Source organism: Podarcis melisellensis, assembly GCF_964234715.1.
Source record: "Podarcis melisellensis genome assembly, chromosome: 8".
NCBI classification, from domain to species: Eukaryota; Metazoa; Chordata; class Lepidosauria; order Squamata; family Lacertidae; genus Podarcis; species Podarcis melisellensis.
In genome coordinates, this window is record NC_138540.1 from 68,031,771 (window position 1) to 68,055,634 (window position 23,864).

At 41.9% G+C, this 23,864-nt stretch overlaps 1 protein-coding gene across 12 annotated transcripts in view; it reads right to left on the reverse strand.

Annotated features, from left to right (window-relative positions):
* LOC309375113 (lethal(3)malignant brain tumor-like protein 4) overlaps positions 1 to 12,559 on the reverse strand; it is a 59,833-nt gene extending 47,274 nt beyond the window's left edge. Inside the window, exon 1 of one of the 12 annotated variants that reach the window (XM_081920570.1) lies at positions 12,168 to 12,549. In XM_081920570.1, coding sequence (XP_081776696.1) covers positions 12,168 to 12,521 — 354 coding nt within the window. In that variant the 5' untranslated portion in view covers positions 12,522 to 12,549. The other 11 variants (XM_081920569.1, XM_081920561.1, XM_081920568.1 and 8 more) reach the window with 11 other exon arrangements.
* Positions 12,560 to 23,864: the final 11,305 nt, after the last annotated feature.

Below are 23,864 nucleotides of genomic sequence, written 5' to 3' on the forward strand. Positions count from 1 at the left end.
GAAGCTATCTAGAAAAAACTAATGTCCCGTAACAAATGTAACTGATCTGTAGAAAAGACTGTACAACTTGAGAAAAGAGGCATGTACTTTTGTAAACCAAGAAAAACTTTAATAAAAATAGATAAACTTCAGTAAGTCTACTTTGCGTAACAGTGAACACTACTCTTAGATTCTTTTCAGATATGCCTCCAACTATAAATAGGGATGGGAAGAGTATGGGAATAATGGATATACTGGTCTCTATTTCATATTTTAGAATAAACAAAGCAAGAATTTGTGCATATTTGCACAAACTTCAATTTTATAGCTCACGAATAATTGTCATGTGGGGAGCCAACAGGAGTTCCAGCTATATTTTTATTCACTTCCCCCTAACAGCTGTTTCATGCTGCAGAATAAAGGCCCTCCAATTCTCTAACATAATGGGAACTTTTGCTGGATTACTTTAATAATTACATAGCTGTTCCACAAAAAATACATTAAATTATGTAATACTTTTAACATTTAACAATGAAGGTTACAAAAAAATATATCTTTGTAGAGAATTTTTAACCATTTTCCACCTCAAAACTATGCTAGACTAATCTAGGCAGGAAAATATTGACAGTCAATTCAGTTCAACCCATAACCAGTGAAAACAAATTGCTCTGGGGAAATCACACTGCCATTTCATTTGTATGGTTCTTTTAAAAAAAAAATACAAGACAAAACAATCCATTGGCAGAACTTCATGCCATTTGATTTAATAAAGGAAACCTTTTGAGAGGCACTAAGTCGGTTGCCTTGAAGAATCATTTATGATTCAAGCTGCTATAGTGAACTCTCTGATTAACTCCTTTGTGGACAAATAGTTAAAACAGTCACAGCAAATAACTCCTTAATACGTCTAAGGCTTCTAGCAAGTACCACCTCCAGCAATGGCATCTGAAGGCATCACACTCCATCCTGAGGCAGTCTTTAGGGTCACTTCCAGACTATCTGTTGATTACACATTCATCCTAGTTTGTTTGCACTAAGCTAGCAAAGAGATTATATGATGCCTGCTGTTTATTGAGCTTTGGTTTGTGTGTAGGTTATACTGCTTCCTGTCAACTGATTGTCATTCTGTATTTTCTAGTCCAGCTTCTTGTGCCAGAGTGCTTTAATCCAATTCAATAGTGCAAACCTCAATGTTTTCTTTAATGTACATGAAAACATGTTATAGTCTGTAGGGTTTTTTTAATTTCACACTAACTTGAGATGTGAATTCATCTAAGAGATTTGTACATTATTAGAAAAGTAAAATAAACACTTTAGACTTGTTAATTATAGACCAAAGTCATATGAAGAGTCAATGCCACCACCAAGCAAACCCTTCCTCACAAGTTATTTGCAAAGATTCCAGCACCTGAGTAATTGCTGTTGCTTTTAAACTTAGAAAACTACAAAATTTTAGAACACTCAAATTCTGCTTTTAACTGTTACCTAATTTAACAGTTTATAGCTCATACATAAACCCTGCATAAATAAATACTGTTACAGCTGTTAAATGCTTTCTAGTCCCTTGTCTCTCCAAAAAAGTCACTCACAAGGTACAGCTCACACACTGTTCCTCACTTTGCCTCATTCTTGTCCTTTGCCTTGTGTCTCAGCCTTGATATTCACTTCTGTGTCCACATCACCTTAACCTATGGGCTGCATTTGGAGAAATTGTATTATCTAACTTCCCTAGATGCTGTCCTTTTTTCTGAATGGTCAGGTACACAGTCAGGGTCAGGGAATGCTCCTGGACCCAGCACTGTCTAGGGAGATGCAAGTGATGGAGGTTGCTTGGGCTGGTTTTACAACCAAGGCCTTACCTAGGGAAGACTGACGTAGCCACAGATTTAAATCTTTTAAATAAATGAATGAAACACTAGCCTTTGATTTACAATGGCAATACCATTATACTGTGCTATTATAAAACAACATTTATACAATATACCTAGTTCTATGGGTAGGGGAAGCATAAGCATCTCTCACATTAAAATACAGTACTGTACAAGTTGTCAACACTTTGAAGGTCTTTCCTCTAAGTTAACAGTTGGCCATGTGTTCAGTGGTGTACCATATGATATGTGAACTCCTCATGTACATCAATTCTGATCTGAAATGGCAATTCACATGCAGAAGTCTGTTTCTGACTGCCCTTGATGGGCATAAAGGTAAAGGTAAAGGTACCCCTGCCCGTACGGGCCAGTCTTGACAGACTCTGGGGTTGTGCGCCCATCTCACTCAAGAGGCCAGGGGCCAGCGCTGTCCGGAGACACTTCCGGGTCACGTGGCCAGCGTGACAAGCTGCATCTGGCGAGCCAGAGCCGCACACGGAAACGCCGTTTACCTTCCCGCTGGTAAGCGGTCCCTATTTCTCTACTTGCACCCAGGGGTGCTTTCGAACTGCTAGGTGGGCAGGCGCTGGGACCGAGCAGCAGGAGCGCACCCCGCCGCAGGGATTCGAACCGCCGACCTTTCGATCGGCAAGTCCTAGGCACTGAGGCTTTAACCCACAGTGCCACCTGCGTCCCTTGATGGGCATAGTGTATCTTATATTCAACAAAACAACAGGAAAACACCTGTGGTGACAGTTTCATGCAGGGGTTCTGTTCCTGGCCATCGCACATGTTAGCAAAGCACACATAAGTCCACCCTGCCCCATTGTGTTTCACACACTTCACCCACTCCCATTATGCCCCCATTATGCTCTCTTACAAAAGGACCCATGCATCAGGGATTGAGCATCAACTGGACGCGAGCAAAATTGTTGCCACCTGTATTACTAACTGTATTACTAACTGCTCATTATACAACATAATCCAAACTTACAAAAGAGTTGGCATACTTAGTCAAACCACAAGCCCATCTAATGGCCAATATTATATTCCTCCATGTGCTGATAGTATCTAAGGATATATCTTAATGCATAATCTGTCAAACAGATATTCCCGGCTATGAGAATGGCATTGGAGAGTGCCGGCCGTACCGTGCTCTGCAACCCAGTGTCCTGCCACTTGCACCTTGATGCAAGTTGGCATTCTCGGACAATCTGCGGGTCTACGAAACAGTCCTCCCCCAATCTGGGGAGTCTGCCAGGGCTAATTACCCCCATATCAGCCCTGAATTACCGGCACGGCTGGGGTCCAGTCGTATGGGAGTCAGCCATTTCCCACAGGAAGCTCTCCTTTTACATTATCTTAACATTACATGCACATATTGTTAGAAGCAGATCAAACATGAAGGCTTCCTATCAACTCTCTTGCGGTAGCTCTATGCCAGCTCAGTGGGCAAAGTTTTCCTAGGATCAGTACTGTACAATGTTGCCAGCTCATGCTACATACATTGATAAAAAGAGACTTAGTGGCATCACTGTCAATTTAGGAACTTCCTGTACTGTCAAAAGTGGTGCTGAAGAGGAACTTTTGAAGAAACATGCAAAGCAATGCTGGAGTGATTTCCCCCTTTTATTTGTAGTATCTTAACTAATAATAGGAAAATATGGGGGGGGGGAATTCATATGGCAGAAGGCTTTGATGATCTGGGCCATGGGTAGGCAAACTAAGGCCCAGGGGCCGGATGCAGCCCAATCGCCTTCTAAATCCGGCCCGCGGATGGTCCAGGAATCAGCGTGTTTTTACATGAGTAGAATGTGCCCTTTTATTTAAAATGCATCTCTGGGTTATTTGTGGGGCCTGCCTGGTGCTTTTACATGAGTAGAATGTGTGCCTTTATTTAAAATGCATCTCTGGGTTATTTGTGGGGCCTGCCAGGTGTTTTTACATGAGTAGAATGTGTGCCTTTATTTAAAATGCATCTCTGGGTTATTTGTGGGGCATAGGAATTCGTTCATTTCCCCCCCAAAAAATATAGTCCGGCCCCCCACAATGTCTGAGGGACAGTGGACTGGCCCCCTGCTGAAAAAGTTTGCTGACCCCTGATCTGGGCTAACAGCCAAGGTGGCATATAAGGGGATACTGCAATGTAATATAATAATAGTAACATACGTTTTTCACATTGACAAGCCATATCTCTAACTATGGTAATGTATCATTTTTATGCAATGGTAGCCACTGAATATAGTCAAGGTCACGACCTCTCCATGTTTTACAGAAAAAGTTATCATGGAGTTTTTGTCAAGGACAATATACGTATTGAAATGAAGCCTGCAACATCTATAACAGAATATTGTGAAGGAACAATCTTTCTTTAGAGACAACAGCCTGCTGCTTGAAAGATAAAATATATATTTAATGAGATTTAATGGGTCTATTCTCCTTTTTTAAAAACTATAAAATGCTCTCTGTATGGACTACATTCTACAGAATTTCCAGATTATCACAATTAATCTTGTTTCTTTTATTTTCCTTTTGTACCCTTCTCTTCCACAAAGATAGGGATCAACATTTTGCTCCAATGCAAACAGCAGGCATTTTAAAGTCAGCTGCCCCTATCCCGAATAAAGAGTTTGCCTCAAGCCAGAAATAAACATTTCCTTTGTAGAAACCTTTGATGGCTACCTTGCTTGCAAACAACATGCTTTCTTTTCAAATGCCTCAGTAGGGTTGTTTATATTGTTTATCTAGTAGCATACTGCCTGTTTGAACTTATGATCTGAAAATACCTTTCTTTTCAATAAACACCTGCATAAATTCTTTTTCTGTTCTATTCTAGTCATCCCTTTTTTTCTGTCCCCCACAACCTCCACTTCCTAAAAATGGGAATATGAGTGAAGAAAAATATACTCGGTGACCAGGGCACAGTGCAGAGATAAAAGAAGAGCTGATAGGGCAGCCGATGTTTTCAATTTGCCACTAGAAAGGCAACAAATCATAACCTTATTTTCACCGCTGAAAAAGGAGATAATACCTACAATACTCAGTTTGCTAACAGAATGACTCACAACCCTTTCCATTATGATAGTCATACTCACACATATGCTAAACGTTATAAACATGTTATATAAACTGCATGTTATAAACACATGCAGAAGTAGTTGTTTGGACACAAACTGCATCTGACCAACCCTGTAAAACAGAGGTGGGGAACCTCAGTCCTGGGGGTCAATTGCAGTCTTCCAGGCCTATCTGGCCCTCAAGACTCTGCCTAGGCCATGAACCCACCCACCCCTTCCAGTCCTGCTATGCACCTTCTTAAATGTTTTTATTTGGCCTGTAATGTGTTTGAACTGTTATAATGAATGAAGAATAGAGAGATGTGTGTTGTATAGGTGTAAAACTTTGACTTTGACATGGCTGGAATGTAGCCAAACGGTACAAAAGTAAAAGTGACAGACCACTTTTGCTTCTACCTGTGCCCACCACTGGCATGTGACCCCAGAAGCTTTCATACAAATGAATATGCCCCTCAGACTGAAAAGGGTTCCCCATTTCTGATGTAAGCATTGGCTTTTTGTATACAGATCTACATGGGACTTTTCAAGTCCTTACAGTCAATGCATACAGAACACATTGGATGGCACACAATTAATATGACAAAGGTGGTTGTGGGAATCAGATGTGAATGAGAAGCCTAGTCATATGCATTACGGAAATTTAATCAGTGGTATCGGGAAGAAGTAATCAAGTAATCCACCATTAACCTGCTTCACACAAGTATTATTTCACTCTAGTCACAATCATTTCATCTTTGACAATTGCAGGTTAAAATGTAAGTTAAGAGAATGGCCAGTTGGTTATGATTATTAGTGTTTCAATCAACAGTAATTCCCTTAACATTGTTTTATTACCACAAAAAGTATTACAAAAGTATTGGCTTATTCCTGAACTTGTGTTTTAAGCAGCTGTCACAACCAGGTAATATTTGCAAGGCACCTGAATGAACGGACACTTCCTGATTTTAGTGAAAACTACAAATGCCAATAGAAAATACCCTAACAAACCTGCCATCTCCAATTTAGACATTAACACTTTTATCATGGCTAAAAGATTATTGGGATACAATTCAGCCAGATAAAAACCATCATCCTGTAGCATAAGGATGTAAAGACTAGAAAGGTTAAACAGAAAGTATGTGTGTAAGGAGCTAAAAGATTCCATGGCAGCTGATCAGTAGTTAACGATAGAAGTTAACCAACTTTTAATGGTTTGGATAGAATTGGAAAAGAGTTTGGGAATTTTAAGAACAAAATGTGAGCAGTGTATAAACATAGTTTGCGATAGGAGGCAGTGTGATTAAGTTGCAAACCTAAGAGCAATTGTTATTTTGGAAATATTACAGGACTTCTGTTGGTAGAAATATATGCATTACTATGCATATTTCACTGCCCTTGACATTTTAATATCACATAATTAAAATGCTGAAATTTAATAGTATTCTTTGATGCGCACCAAACCTGTTTGTCTACCTTATCAGAAGTGATCAAACATTAAGGTTAAGGGATGACTTTCACTTACTAACATACTTCAGAAACAGACAGATTTTAATTTGAAAGCAAGTTAGTAACACAAAAGTATGTTTCTTTCCGGACAATAAGAACGTAAGAGTGCAGAATTAGGCATGTCATAGCCCACTAAAATCAATGAGATTAGGTGCCCAAAACTTAGTTATAGGATTGGGCTATGCTACACCAAAAACTAAAACCATGAGTTAATACATAGTTGAACACCACATTCTCTTATTATTTCATCTAACTGATGTGCTAACATAACCTTATATTCAGTACACTTAAAATAATTCTAAGCTTGGAAGGTCATTATAACTCTTTATCCAAAGCTCAATTGTACTATTTTGAGTAAGGGAACAAAGTTCTTTGCTCTACCCCTAGGTCTGAAGGTCTTTCTGACCCAATATAACTACTGACAATCATGTTGCTTATGATAGGTTGAGCTACTTCAGGCTACCTGGAAGCCCTTTCTGAGTCTACTGAACCAAAAACCAACTTCCCAGCCACCAGTAATGATAATATCTTTATCTCGTCATAGAGAAATGAGTAAAATAACCAGCTACTACAGTAGCCTTAATAATGTAACCTGGTAAAATACATTTAAGTGAGAAATATGCTTATTGTCCATGATAACAACTGAATGTAATGTGCTCTCCATGATAACAACTGAATGTAATGTGCTCTCATGTACATCCCATTAAAATTAACACTGTCATTTACTTCGGCAATAAAAGATAATATCATTCATAAAGCAAGAGATTCCTGCTAATCAGAGCAAATGAAAAGCAATATGCACTTTGACAATTTATACTGGAATTCTTTGGAGCTTCAAATATAGAAACCATATCTATATTTTACAAAAATCATATTTTACAAGTAGTCAGTTTTGGAAGGAAACATTTGTAGATTGAGAAATTACTCAGTTCAATGATGTCCACATATATATGTTGGTTGTTCATCCAATTCATTTCTGAGGGAAAACTGGCACTCCTTTACTGGCAATAACTGTTAGTTTCACCCATATACCCATCTCTTTTGAGTTATACATGTAATTATTTTCCTAGAACTCTCTCACTAGGTTCCAAGGCCATTCTTTTGATAATTTATGATTTGTACATATTAAACATTCCATTTCCCATCAACAGATGAAACATGGTTTTCCTAGTCACATCATCAGAAAAAGCATAAAAGATAGATAAGAGAAAAAAGTTAACCTGACAGGAAGTATGAGTTGTTTATCACAAATGCCCATTATCATGTAACAGTTTCCACCACTGTATACTTTTCCATTTTTGATTATGAATAACTTGAAGGTGCTGATACAATAGCAGTATAATGTTACATTAGAAACTGAACACAAAGCCTCATCTCTCTTTCCATTCTATCCTATGCATGTTAACTGGGAAATAAGTTTAACTGCTGCTCAATGGAGCTTATTTCCAGATAAGCACATAAAGGGCCAAAGCCATACAGCACAATCCAAAGTAAGTCTACTCAGAAGTTAAATGAGACCTCCTCCCAGCTAAGTGTGTATAAGGATTGCAGCCTCTGTCTTTCAGCTTTTGCAGTGGGGTTAGGAAGGAAACCTGTGGCCCCCTATACACTGTTGGACTCACATCAACCCCAGCCAACATGGCTAATGTCAGAAATAATGGAGGATGCAGGCTCCTCATCCCTGTACTACACAGTCCAGTATTCCATTCTTCTAATGTTTGACAAATATGCTACAAAATTAAAAAAATTCCATTATTCTCAAGAATAATTCACTGACCAAAAAAAACAACTAACACTGAAACTATACTTCTAACGTCTCCAAAATAACTGTATAGGTGGGAAGTAATCTGAAATGATGAAATTATCATACAGCATACTATGTGAGGGATATGACCAAAGGATGACCACATTACGATGTGCTGACTGAACACGCAGATACATAGTAACTTGTTTCAGACAGAATGCTAAACTATTATTTGTTTAGCTTAATTCTGACTTGTTTGTACATTCAAACCCAACTAAGCTCACCAACTATGATCTGAAACCATGGTCGGAAGGTAACTTGCGTATTTCACTATGAACATGGATTCTAGGAACATGCTTCCTACCATCAATACATGGGGGGGGGGGACTTAACAAAGCTATAGTTAAATAACCAAACTTTTATCAGACTAGTGTCTTATCAATCCATGGCCCCATCCAGAGAATTCCGCAACTAACTTTTCTAAATTGTAGCTACATGCACAAACTTGCAACACAGGCTCCTCCTACACATGTACTATTGAGCCCATCCTACAAGTAAAAAAGTTTTTATCTTAATTCTGAAATCAAATTTTCTACATTATGCCCCGGAATATCAGTAGCTGGGCATGACAAAAAGAGAGCGTTGCCACACTTAGGTCCTGTTTATGGGCTTCTCACAGACATCTGGTTGGCCAGTGTGAACAGAATTCTGGACTAGATGGACCTTTGGCCTGATCCAGCAGGGCTGTTCTTATATTCTTTCAATGAAAGTCTCAGGGGGAACCTCTGCACAGCTCTTTGTGCCATAGGCCACAAGGAACGCTGTATTCCCCCACCCCACCCCACCCCTTCCCACAGAATCAGGAAATACACAAACAAACAGGCAATTCTACCAGCAAAATCAATTTACTGTACTGATTCTATTAGCACAGGCCATTCACATGGGCAGAAACAATAGGGATTGAAGGGTGGGAATAATGTCCTGCTAGAATAGCCTTTGCTCCTTGCTAATTCCCTGTATACACCTCTCTACCTGTTATTATGCCTTGCAACTCTAATTCTTATACAATTATTTCACCACACTAGAACTTCTGCATGCATGTAAACCCATTCATTGCAAGAATGATTTCTACAGGATGAGAGTGAAGTTCAAGAAAAGTTTAGTTACACCTGATTTTTGTCAGAGCCCTGTAACTACTTGCCAAAGAGTGCCAATTGAGGCTCCTTAAGAGGAAATGGCCACAATGCAAATGCACATGTATAAGCATTTAAGCCTCATGGAAATTAAGGGTTTGATTTCACAGAAGCTCTATACTGGAACATGGTCAACTATTTCAAAACATAGTATGATTTTGGCTGAAAACATATAGTTCTATAATTCTTATTAAAGATCTTTGCAAGCAAGAAAACAACTTTCCTGGCCTATCTCCTGCTTTGAAGTAATTCATTTTGAATGTACACTTAGGGAGTGTAAAGGTACAATTAGAGGTTTTATTCTGCTATATATTAACTCCCAAAGGGACTACAATGGTTTCAGCAGAGCCTGCTGAAGATTATTGACTTCTTCCACCAAAAGTCAATAATCCTGCCAAGACAGGATTAAGCACTCAAAGTGCTTAGAATATATTTTCTCAGTAATCTTTACAATAGCCTTGTAAAGTACACCAGTCATATAATCATATTGCAGGAAGGGGGCTAAGAGATAGTGACTTGTATAGGACTACATATTAAGTTAGTTGGTGAAATTTGCACCCATTACTTCAGATCCTGCGTTAATGCAACCTTTCTGTGGAATTATCTGGCCTATCAGCAGAGGAGATGGGGATGAGGAATGCATTGCTTATCCTTTCCTGAAATTCAGAAGTGCACCAGTGGCATTAGTACAGACTGTTGGCCAGCCAGGATCCACATCTGAGACATCTTCAAGGACAAATTATATATTATATTTTTTGCTGTAAATCTAAAATGCTTTAAGGGTACATATAATGTAATATGTGAAAAAGACAACCCCTTGTTTAAAACCATGTTTCATAGTACTGTACACTAATCAAAGAGCCATGCAGAATTGGCTACAGCTCCCTAGAGAGTATACACTTTGTTGTGAACAATGGGGAGTCCTGTGACACTTTAAACACCAACAGGTTTATTATGACATAAGCTTTTGTGGCCCAGAACTTATTTCATCAATTGCCATTCTCAGCTAGCAGACATACATATATACAGGTGTAAAGAAAAAAAAATGTAAACAATAGGACCATTAAATGCCAGAGATACAATCTGTGACATGTATACTTTGGAGCTCTGCAGTTTGGCCCCACGGTTTACATTTTTTCTGTACACCTCTGCACTAGTCAGATCCCATCTGAAGAACTGTAATCAGTCCTGGACATTGCACTGGAGAAAATAACTCCTGTGAGGAAAGGTTGAAGAAACTGAATATGTTGAGCCTAAAAAAGAGAAGATGGAGGGAGAAAATGATAGCACTTTTCAAATACTTAAAAGGCTGTCACGTAAAAGAGGACAAAGACTTGTTCTCTGCTCCTCAGAAGGGGTAGATCTAATGGGCTTAAGTTACAGAAGGATAGATTTCAATTGCCCATTAGGAGAAACTTCTTAACAGTAAAAGCAGTCGGATAATGGAACTAATTACATAGAGGAGCAGGCAGCTCCCCTCACTGGAGATCTTCAAGACTGGATTGCCCTCTGATTGGGATGCTCTAACTCTGGATTTCCTACAGCGAGCAGCAATTTGGTCTAGAGGACATGTAAGACTCGCCCTGTGGCTGTTTGTGCCATATATGCATTATTATCCGTGTAAGTAGAAGGAGATGGAGCACTGCTCAGCGAAAGCACAAGTGCTGCGTGTAGAAGGCCCCAGGTTTCAATTCAAGAGCAACAGACAGTATAATCTGACCAGGAATATAGGCAGCTTCCTGGGGTCACAGTTTGCAACAGTTCCATACCACAGGAATAGACAGGAATAAGACACTCTCTCTCCCCCCTCCCATATAATGGTTTTCTATCCATATTTTTTTACACATCAGGCAAATACGGGGGTGGGGTGGGGGTAAACAAAACCTCCTGTCACAATAAGTCTTTGAAGATGCCACCGGACATTTGTTGTTGCCTGACTGTGAAACACTAGACATCTCTCAACTTTAAATGAACAAAACAACCCAAGGGGCCTCCTATGGGACTTACTCGCAGGTAAGCAAGGGTAAGCCTAACACAGCCACCCATCAAGACCTTTGTTTTTGTTTTTTGGTGGGAGTGGGGTGGGGAGGCGGAGGTGGTGGGGAGGGGAGAGAGGGGAAACCTCACCCACCCACCCACCCAAGCACAAAGCAGAAATTATGGGATGGAGAAGAAGGAAGATGCGGCGGGTGGCCGAGAGGGGAGGAGGTGGCGAGCTGAGAGGAAAAACAACTTGGCATCCTCTCCAAACTTCCCCACAGGACTTGGGGAGCGCGGCGGTGGCCGAGGCGGCCACTGAGTTAAATGAAGGGAAGGGGCAGTTTCCGAGTCCCGGGTCGAGGTGGGGGGTTGGGAGCCCCCACTCCGTCGCTCGCTCATTTACCTACCAACTCACTCCGATTTTGGGGGGGGGGGGTGTTGAGCGCACTTAATGGGACAGACCCCCCCTTCCTCCTCCTCACTTTCTTCTCAAAATGGCGGGAGGAAGCGCCGCCTAACGGTGTGTGCAGCGCACGCGAAGCGACGGCGGCGACGGGGGGACGACGACGACAAAAGACGAGGGCCCCCCGCCCCCCCATGCACAAAGTAATCCTCTTTTCCTCCCGTCCCATTCCATCCCCCCCCAAAAAAAAACTGAATTTGAAGTACAAAGAGGGGTTGAGAGCCTCCGCTCTTTCCTTCCTGGCCGACACCTCCCCCCCCCCGCACTCCCCATCTCTTTTCCCTACTCACCTCCTCCCCTCGCTGGACTCTTCTCCTTTAAACTCCCACAACAATTCTTCACCCGCCCCCCCTCCCTCTTTCCACTCTTCCCTCTTACCGGAGCGGTGCTCGGAGCGTCCAAGGCGCATGCGCGTAATAACTGGGGCGGCGCGGGCCGTTCCGGCCGGTTTGTGAGGGAACCCGAGGGATTGAGGCCCGGAGTGGAGGCGGCGGGGCGCGCGAGCGAGAGGATGAGGGTGGGAGGGGCGCGAGGTTCAGCTTGTGGGAGGCGGGAGCGCGCGCATCGGCCGGCTCCTGGGGGGCGGCAGAGGGATGTTTTTGGCAGGCGACTTGGGAGGGGAGTGTTTTTTTTGCGTGACACAAGTTGCGACACAAACACACACACCCCCCCCTGAATCTTGTGGGTATGGGGATTCTGGCCCATAGGATGTTGCTGACCTACAGCTCCCATCCTTCCTGCCCCATGGTCATGCTGGCTGGGGCTCATGGGAGTTGGGAGTCCAACAGCATCTTGTGTTGAGAGGGGGGGGTGTCCCACACAGGGGTGGCTCATCCTGTTTGGCCGCCTGAGGTCACACAGAGGCAGCTTCTGGTGAGATCTTGAGGATCTCTTGCATAGGTGCCCATTCCTTGGGACCCTGGGTGCCTGAGAACCCACAAAATTCCCCATGAAGGGGCTGGGCACTCACAATTTCAGTGCCAGGGCCATGCACGCTGCATGGCACCCACGACCCCAGGCACCCACGGGCACGACGGAGTGGGTGCCATCGCCCCGTCCTGCCTAAGCCTCGCTTACTGGGGTTGTGAGGTGGCAGCTTCCAGGGGAGGTCTGGCAGAGATCTGGTGAGATCTGGTGCAAGCTACATGAGATCTTGCAAGAGCTCAGGAGTGCTGGCTTGGCCCCACGACTGTGGGTGCCCGGGGTCGTGGATGCCATGCACCGTGCATGGCCCTGGCACTGAAATTGTGAGTGCCCAGCCCCTTCATGGGGAATTTTGTGGGTTCTCAGGCACCCAAGGAATGGGCACCTACGCAAGAGATCCTCAAGATCTCACCAGAAGCCGCCTCTGTGTGACCCCAGCCCATGGGATTCTGCCGCCTGAAGCAGCTGCTTCATGAGCAGGCCGGCTCTGGTTGCAGGTTTGACATCCCTGCTTTCAAGAACAGCAGCTCCTTTTTTCAGTTTTTTAATGTGGCAACAGGATTGGTTTAGACCTTTCCCCCCTGGTATCGTATCCACATGCATGTCATACAGTTACGCTTGTGAGTTCTGATGTATTACTTGTCTTTTAAAAGGGTTGGGATTTGATAATGAAGAAAATAACTTGCAGGGTTTATGTGTTCACATCCAACACCCCTTACCAAATTTGCACCCAAGGCTGTTTTTGCATCTACAGCAGCTTTTATGATTCAATAAGTCTTGTCATGCGGTCATGATAGTCTTGCCACTTTTAATGCATGGTATTTTTGTTATCTTGCCATTTGTTCAAGTTGTTTACCTCCATAATTGGGAACACTTTATTGCTCAGTTATGTCTGAATGCTAAAACAATAACAATATTTTCCCCCAATAAAAAGATTCTTCTCCCATTGGAGTTGTAAGACACATCTATAATGCAGGGAAAAATAAAGCCTCAAGCAGGCCTGAAACTGTTACAATTTAAATGAAAATGGGATCGAAGGAAGATGATACATGAGAAGCTAAATGGCTCACATGAAGTACATGTTAAACTAGTCTTGATTGCTAGAGTGAGATACTATTAAAACCTGCTATTAAAATTCACTAAACAGGAGCACATATTTTGCCTAATCTGCGTATCTGATTTGATGTTAGAATCATAATTCTGCTGATGGTTAAGCAGCATGCTGGTACATTTTAGTTGCAATCTTATACATGGGGGGAAATCCCATCAAATTTAATAGGAATTACTGGCAAGTAAAAGACTAAAGAACAACAACAAAACATGTATAGCACCACACTTGTGTAACTCATACAACACACAGACACACACATCTGCACACACAAATTTATGGCGTCTTCTGCTCTTAAGGCTGCAATCCTGTATCTGTTTATCTGGGGTCTATGGGATTGTGCTGTAACATTTATTAATTTAAATATACCCACAATGGATTTATTAGCGGCAGTTATCATCAGTATCCTTCGGTCAAGTCCATCAAAAAGAGCTAGTCTGTCCATGTCAAAGTTGTTAGAGATCTCCTCAATGTAGAGCAGTTTATACCATTTTCCTGTTTGTGTGGTTTTGTTGGTTTGTGCCACTTTCCACCACAGGCCTCTTGAGTCAGATGAAAACAAACGCATGTGGTTCATACCTGGCCAATAACATTGTGGTTGGGCACATGCAAAGATCACAATCACCACTTCCTTCTTCATTCACCTGTGCACAGGCATGGATAACATAATAAAGAGAAGGGATTTCAAGTGTGTATCAAGTAACCACACCCACCCCTGTGGACAGCAGGATCTAGAATCAATCTAGATTGAAAGCAATATGTTGAGGACTAGCATGAATGATTGCAGATTGAGAAAAACCTACATTTTTGTGCTACAAACAGGTTAGTGTATACACAGTCCGAGTCAAACCATTGGTCCATCCAGCTCAGTGTTGCCTACACTGACTGGTAGTGGCTCTCCAGGATTTAAGATAGGGTTCTCCCCCAGCCCTACCTGGAGATGCTCCCTACCTGGATACAGATAGGTAGCCGTGTTGGTCTGCCATATTCAAAACAAAAAAAAATCCTTCCAGTAGCACCTTAAAGACCAACTAAGTTAGTTCTTGGTATGAGCTTTCGTGTGCATGCACACTTCTTCAGATACCTACCTGGAGATAGGACTGTGACCTGCATTTACAGCAGATGCTCTACCACTGACTTGTGGCCCTTCCCCATATTCCATCCTGCCTGCTCCACAGAACCACTTAGCTGTATTTTCCTATACTAGATAGGGGTCCCTTCCAACTCTATGATTCTGTGGTTCAAACCTGCAGATTATGTTTAGTACAATCCTTCTAACCAGGTTTGCAAAGCCATTTCAAAGTACGTAACAGCGGCTACTCTAATGAGGAAGTTCACAACGTGTGGAACTTTCACACAGCTTTGATAGGTTTTCAAAGTGGTTTATGTTAATACAATACGAAAAAAAATAATTTGGGTGGGGTGTGTGTGTGTGTGTGTTGTAATGATTTTGTCCAAAATAGCCCATTCTAGATCTTCTGGAAAGTGACAGCTTTATGGATAGTACAAAGCAATATGCTTGCTGAGGTTTTATACAGTGGTGTAGCAACAATGTCATAACGGCTGTTCGAAATAATTGCTCACATACGTCTTCAGGCTTCATCTTTTTAAAGCTGTGGTGTGGTGATAAGAGTTTAGCATAATGCATCCAATTTGATGGACAAGTCGGTGTCGCTCACCTCAGCTGGTGCTACCGCAAAAAAACCCTTTACTTTGGTATCACTGAATTAAAAGAAGCAGCTTCCTTTTAGAGTCCAAACTTCTGTTTGCCCATTTCTCCCCCAGCCAATTGATTCCCAAATGAGCCCTGTTTTGATTGGAGTGACCGGAGTTGATCTTCCTTTATCTTTTGTGCTATAAGTGAAAGGATTGATTGTAACTGAAATAGTACAACTGGCTTGCCATGAGTATATCTAGTCTGCATAATCTACCGAAGTCTGTCGGATGATTTAGCTATCCTGTTGCTTTACAGTTTATACATCTGCAGATAGATTTTATTTGTTTATATGTTTTGAAAGATTAGTATCCTGCCTTTTTGTCCCGTTATGAGACAATCAAGGGGGATAATTTTTTGGGGGGTGGGGGACATGGAAGAAGATACAAGATGGGTAGGGATATAATACTCAGATATACACTTCTATCTTTAATGTTTCAATGGCAGACATCACAGTTCTTCAGGAACATTCTCCAAACTAATCTAATATATATTTATTTATGTAAGCTGTTCTGGGAGCCTTTCCAGCTGAAGAGCAGGATAAAAATGCTTTCAATAAAATTACTGAATAGACAACAAGAAATGCATGTATTTATTATGATTTGTATACAGTGCAGTGCTAAGTAACTGTCCTATTGGTGCAACAGGACTTATTCCTGCAACAGGACTTATTCCTGCACCTTCCCCTTCCCTAAATCTGCTCCAAAGGTTTGGGGGGAACCTCAGAACAAATATAGGGGCACACGGGGGAGGAGAGGGGGGAATGTCCCATCTCACACACTTAAATTCTTGCGATGACAAGATACTTAACACTGCATTGGATACAAGTCACAGTATATATGTATGCATAGCCCAGTTTCTACAAAGGGTCAAGATGGATATACAGTGGTACCTTCAGGTTACATACACTTCAGATTACAGACTCCGCTAACCCAGAAATAGTGCTTCAGGTTAAGAACTTTCCTTCAGGATGAGAACACAAATCTTATCTTATCTTATCTTATCTTCAGGATGAGAACACAAATTGTGCTCTGGTGGTGCAGCAGCAGCAGGAGGCCCCATTAGCTAAAGTGGTGCTTCAGATTAAGAACAGTTTCAGGATAAGTACGGACCTCCAGAACGAATTAAGTACTTAACCCGAGGTACACTGTAAAAGAATACCACAATATGTTACAATGAAACAACATAATAAAACAGCAAAACACACCAGAATCTATATAGAACAAATCAAATGCCAGTCAAACCCTCAAACTGCCTAAAAGGTTGACATGAACATGTATGCTAAAGGAGGGAATTTAGGTGCCACTACTGGAAAGGACTTCTATTCATGTTCCCACATATCTAACCCCGGGCATGGGATGCACCTAGAGAAGGATCTCCCATTAATTGCAGGAAGGTTCATGTGAATGTTATGGCACAGTCCTGGAAAATAATCACGATTTTTAGAGAGATGTTTCTCATTTCATGGTAATTGTGATGCAGAGACCCTTTGATTTTATAATGATTTAGGGATGTCTTGTGTGCTGTGTAAGTTAGGCAGAATCTAAGAATGAGGACCATTCAGACCAGAACACAATATGCACAGTTAGGACCATCAAACACTGCAAATTCAATTCAATATATAATTGTGCACACAAAAAAGTAACAAAGTAAACCATCTTCTATACACAATGATAAAATGCAAGGTATATTAAAAGACAGAAGTGAATACAACAGGCAAACTATTTCAGATTATTCAAATGAGGCAAACTACTCTTTCAGTTGCTCAACAGCAAGATAAAACAGCTTCTGAACACAGTGACAAATTACAGCATGTATTGAAAGACAGATGAAAACACACTCTCCCAGACAAGCAAGCTTTCAGTTGGTTGCAATATATTTGGCTGAGGAAGACTTCCAGGGTGTCAACACATCCCTCAGGTTCAGTTTCTTTAGAATGAAGGTCACTGAAGCCTCTTTATGATATATGGTTTTATTCATATGTGTATATGTATATGTATATGTATAACCTGAGCATAGGGTGGAGGGGCTCAAAGCATGAACACTTCATCAGATCTTGCGTCCCCATTAGGTTTCTAGAGGAGTCCCATCTTAGGTTCAGCACATAGCAAGACATGCCTCTGTGTCTTCCGCTTCTAGGGCATGTTGAATTTTTCAGCTTTCAAATTCCAAAAATGAGGGGTGCTAACAAGTTGTAACATGACTTGGGAATTCAAAAGATGTATTGGTTAAATTAACATATTTTGGTTTGGTTTGGTAAATAACTACATTAAAATAGTGACTTTTTGAGGGGTTTTTTTGTGGAATTTCCACAATTTCTTACCAATTTTTGTGTGAAAAAATGTGTCAAAAAATTGCATAAAAATAATTAAAAATGGCCAGGTACTTGCAGTTATATTACTTGTCCATCAGTTGTTGTTGTTGCTGTTCTTCTTCTTCTTCTTCTTCCTCCTCCTCTTCCTCTTCCTCTTCTTTGGCTACTACTACTTCCATCCTAACCAGTGTGGATTGACCTACAATGGCTCCTAAACAGAGAACAGGACTGGGGACATTCACACATATGAGCAAATTAATTGGAACTGGCAGAGAGTTGTTGTTGAAGAAGAAGAAGAGTTTGGATTTGATATCCCGCCTTTCACTCCCCTTCAGGAGTCTCAAAGCGGCTAGCTCCCCCACAACAAACACTCTGTGAGGTGAGTGGGGCTGAGAGACTTCAAAGAAGTGTGACTGGCCCAAGGTCACCCAGCAGCTGCATGTGGAGGAGCGGAGACGCGAACCCGGTTCCCCAGATTACGAGACTACCGCTCTTAACCACTACACTCACATTGTTGCTCTCTGAAGTCCCAATTCAGATCTTTCTGTACATCTGAGAAGGACGCCTTCCATCAACTCCAGTGTATCATCCCTGTTGTTGCTCATAGACTGTTCTGACGGGGTCTATGAACCTCCTTGACATGTAAACTTACTACAGCAGAAGTAAATAAGTTAACTGATGGCCCTGTCAGGCTCAGTCTATAGAGAGGTGTGCGAAACAAGGAAGCAGGTAGGTGTATACACATAAGGTGTGCTATAAACTGTCTTGTGCATAGTAATATAGAAAGGTGGCATACAAATTAAAAGTCAAATGAAAAGAAAAGAGAAATGTGAGGGCTACATCAGAGGCCAAGAAACAAGTCAGTGAATCAAAGCAAGCCTTGATGAAAGTTGCTTAAATTTCTTTTACATTTGGTTTAAATTAACTGGCGCCATTGCTTTCTAATGTTGTTTTATGATTACAAGGTAATATTGTATGCTTAGTAGGATATGTTTTATGCAGAAAAACAAAACAAAAAATTCAGCACTACCTGAAATTTTCAGAAGGTAAAATTATTTTTTTATTGTTTTCTGAGAGCAATTTACGGTAGGCGCTTTTTAATCAAACATAGATTAACCAAGCTAAATGTTGTCCAGTTAAAAATAATATCAGAATTGAATTCCTCACACCCAAAAACATATTCTTAAGACCCCTCCCCTCCCTGAATAAATTTTGAAAAATAAAGATTACATGCCTTACCAGTGGTACAGGGCTTGCACAGCCTCTCCTGGTTCAGATGTTATGGAGTAGAGCTGTCTGTCATCAGTATACTGATGGGAATAGCCCAGGGCTCCTTCAGATTAACTGACTAGAAGATTTCTGCTGCAGGTGCCCCAAGTGCTGTTGTCACTTAAACATTAAAGCTGCATGCTGTGAATTTTTTCATTTTATTTTTTTTGCAGTAGGACACCCCCATGTGAAATCAAGAACTCCAAGGATCAGAACTCCCTGTGTGTTTTCGAAAATGTTTGCTCAAATAGTTTGCCTAAGGTCTTGAATTAAACTGATGGCAATGACAAACCCTCTTCCCACATACAGAAATGTTTCAAACTAGCCAAGAGAAACAGCTCTTTCAATACACCAAATTATGTCAGGTTTGTTGAAAAAATAGAACCCATAGTAAAGTATTTCCTGGTGTTTTTTGAAGGCACAGCGAGCATAAAATACATATTTATATAGTCTTTTAAATGCAGATTAGGTACCCAGTAGAGGGATACATGAGCACAATTATGATTATTTTGCTTTTCCTACCTCCTCCCAGATTTGCTCTGTTTTGCCAAGGGGGGGGGGGCATCCTTTTATTTTTGGCCATTGCTGTATTGCTGCACCTTCCCGGCGCTATCAAGAAAGTACTTTCTCAAGCAATATTTTTTCAAAGAGGGATTTTTGGAGCCAAGAGATAAGGGGTGAGCTTTGCATCTGTCTGTACAGAAGCTATTAAATTCTTATCACAGGTCGTTTATAGGCCCAGGGATTTGGAGTACATAAACAGGCAGATGCAAATGTCCTCCAGTGTTCTTGCTCCTCAGGAGGCACTGGGGAGAGCACAATCGCTTCAATTTGCAGCCCATTCTCTGTTGTTCCATTAATTTCCAGCGAAAACAGATACACCTGTTTTATCCAATACAGATTTGGGAAAGTGGCTTGTCTGTCTGTCTGTTCTCTATGTAAAAGGGAGTCTTTGGAGCACCCTAAAAGGTAAAGGGACCCCTGACCGTTAAGTCCAGTCACAGACGACTCTGGGGTTGCAGCGCTCATCTCGCTCTATAGGTCGAGGGAGCTGGCTTTTGTCTGCAGACAGCTTCCAGGTCATGTGGCCAGCATGACTAAGCCACTTCTTAGAGCCAGTATGGTGTAGTGGTTAAGAGCGGTAGACTCATAATCTGGTGAACCGGGTTCGTGTCTCTACTCCTCCACATGCAGCTGCTGGGTGACGTTGGGCTAGTCACACTTCTCTGAAGTCTCTCAGCCCCACTCACCTCACAGAGTGTTTGTTGTGGGGGAGGAAGGGAAAGGGGATTGTTAGCCGCTTTGAGACTCCTTCGGGTAGTGATAACGTGGGTTATCAAATCCAAACTCTTCTTCTTCCTCTTCTTATACTTCTGGCAAAACCAGAGCAGTGCACAGAAACGCCATTTACCTTTCCGCTGGAGGGGTACCTATTTATCTACTTGCACTTTGACGTGCTTTTGAACTGCTAGGTTGGCAGGAGCAGGGACCGAACAACGGGAGCTCACCCCATCGCGGGGATTCGAACCGCCGACCTTCCAATTGGCAAGCCCTAAGCTCAGTGGTTTAGACCACAGCGCCACCCCCGTCCTACAATTGCCTAACCTTGAGTCCCACAGGTTCAGATCGGGGATCACAAGCAAGAGACTTCAGCCAGGAGATTGAAGCAAAACAGCGGCCAGTCGGCCTAATCTTTATTGTTGCAACAAGACTTCCCACTACCGCAAAGATGAAGCAGCCAGAAGCCCTGATCAATTGTTACATCAGCTTTTAAAAAGTTTCCCATAGTACATTTCCAGAAGCATCATCAAGACATCATAGGTATGTCACATAAAAGGTGTGGTCTCCAGGAATGCCCCTGTCAATCAAATATAGTTTTTCACATGTACTCCATCACAGTACAAAGGAAAGTATTTACAGTTCCCTGGTCCCTGAGTCAAGTCATACACACCCCTTAGTCTTGTCCAGGCTTCATCCCATTATGGGGTGAGTAGGCATTGTGATTGAGATGGTTATCTGTCTGACGCTCTTGGGGCAGGATATCTCCCGGTCATGACTCCTTTCAAAGGACCTGCTGACATGACTGTACATCTCAGGGATTATGGTGGGCTCACTAACCCCTCACCTTGTACCTCACTTCCCTGGGTCCTAAATGCCATTGGAACTGAGAAGATTGATACGAGTGGTATCTTATGAATTTCTAAAGCTTTCCCATTGAGCCAGTACATGGATACATTTATCAGTGAATTGCTACATTTGGTATTGGCGCTTACCCTGTTTTCCTATGTTGGAGACCTGGGGCTCAGCTGGGGCTCATCCTGCATACTGAGCTGAGCTGAGTTTCCCTTGCAGATGCAATGATTTGCAGATATGTTGCTGTTCATTTTCTTGACATTAGGGGCTGCTGTCGGGATCTTGAGTTTCTGATTAGACAGGCACTGTTGGCCACGACTAGACCTAATGGTCAGGGGTCCCTTTACCTTTACTTGTGAACGGAGTCTTGAACCTAAATGCAGTGCTCTTCCCCCCTAAAATGTTTAGGGGTACTCTCATTTTGACTCAAGAAAATCACCATTTTATAGTTCAAATTGGGAGAAATAAATACTTTAAATGGACAAAAGTACAGATTCACAAAATGTTTAGGGGCACACGTACCCCTGCGTACCCCCTAGAAAAAAACACTGCCCAAATGAATGGTTTTGGTAATGTGTGAGGCAAGGCTCATGGTGGTGGGGTGTATCTCAGCTCCCGTCCTGTAACATCTATAGGTTTGACTGCCCGTTGGATATCACCACCAAGTTTGGAGCGACTGTTCTCAAGGTGGGGCGCTTACAGAAATTTAAGACTGATAAAATGAGAAACCGAGGAAACCAAAGTTGGCAGATCTTTCTATCCTGAATTGCAATTGGCCAGAGATTTCCTAGCAGAAACTAACCTTTCTGCCCACCCCTGCTCCATATAGACAAACCTCGATAAACCAAATACATGGACTGAATTAGTGTTAAATGGCAACTAGCAAACAAGGTGGTAGAGAAAGATGGATTTGGTGGACTATGACACAACCTAAAATGCAAATGCTTGAGGAAAACCATGCATGAGCTCAGGCTGTGTGTGTGTGTATGTGTGTGTCGCAACATATAATTGACCCAATCATAGTGTATTAATGGTGAATTTATACTGGCTTGCACACAAATTTTATCAGGAAAACCAAGGTATGACTGTATTGCTGTTTGGAGATGCCCTCTTGGAATAGAGCCTGGGAGACCAGGGTTCAAATCTCTTCGGCCATGAAGCTCACTGGGCAATCTTGGGCCAGTCTCTGCTTCTCAACCTTACGTACCTTACAGGTTTGTTGTGGGGATTAAATGAGAAGGGGAAGAACTATGTACACCACCTTGAGTTCCTAGGAGAAAACGGTGGGATATAAATGCAATAATAAAATAAATAGAACACAAAAAGCAGGGCAAAATAAAACAGAAACAGAACATCTGTGGTGTAAATAGTTATAGTATTTCAACAAGAAGTTAAGGGGCACACACCGATTGGAATCAATGCAGTGTGCCTGATCTGAATTTTTGCAGGAGCAAAAGAGGGGGGGTCATGTACAACTGCCCTGATACCATCATGCGCAAAAATAGTCATAAATTCCTAGTAGGACACCTGGAGGGGCCCTCTGTCACACTGAAGGATAGTTTGAGACCTGGGCAAATGAAGGAACCTGAGACAGGGAAGTCCCTTGGTAGAAAGAACAAGAATAGAGAAGCCAGTTGCTTTATTTGCCCCAGGATTAAGCTTGCCAAGCCTGAAACTCTGAGTAACAAAGGGATTATTTTCCTTCCAAAAGCATTTCAATACAACCCTGGAAGAGAATGAAGTTGCGGACAACGTATGGGACTAAAGAATAATGCTGCCGGGGACCCAAACCTGTGGGAGAGCAGCTGGGGGGAATTAAAGGCTGCGCTGAATGATTTTGCTGCATAATACATAAGAGGTCAAGGAAGAGGGAAAATGATAAAAAAAATCACCTGCATATGTGTGTGTGTATAAATGTCTGTGGAATCTTTAAACAGAAAGAAATAAAGTCTTTTATGTGCTAAATCCCGCATGGGAGATTTTGGGCTGCTAATACCGTCCTTTATGTTGCTTCTTTGTGGCAATGGAAGAAAGTGACGTCCTGAATAGTATAAAAGGCAGAAAGGTTGGGACCCTTTTAAATACACTTCGTCAGGGCGTTTCAGCAAGTCTTTTGGAAGCATTACCTTTTCATCCCCCTCACCTTTTCTTAATGGTGAGATAAAAAATTCTGTTGACAGGAAGGGAACAAATGCAAGTGATTTAGCAGTTAAGCCCCAGACCGGTCTTTTTTGAAGGTGCTTTGATCAAAGCATCAGTGTATCCCTTTTGAAAACAAATGCATAATTTTTATTTTATTTTTAAAGTCAAATTCATTGAGCCAGAATAACCTCTCTCGCAAGTGTGCCTAGAGATGCTAATTTTGAAAGTCAGTCTCATTCTGAATTTTGTATCTATTGATACTGCCCTCAAATTGTTCTCTTCCTACTTGTCTGATACTTCTTTTGGCGTTTTCCTAAGGGGACGCTCTTCCTCCGTGTTCCCTCTCCTTATTGGCATCATGCAGAGGACATCTTATTCCTGTGTTCTCCTGTGCTCCTCTCTACAGAAGCTAATTAGCATGCCTGAACCCTGGAGAAAGATGGATGGAGCTCCCTCTGCCAGCCACAGTCT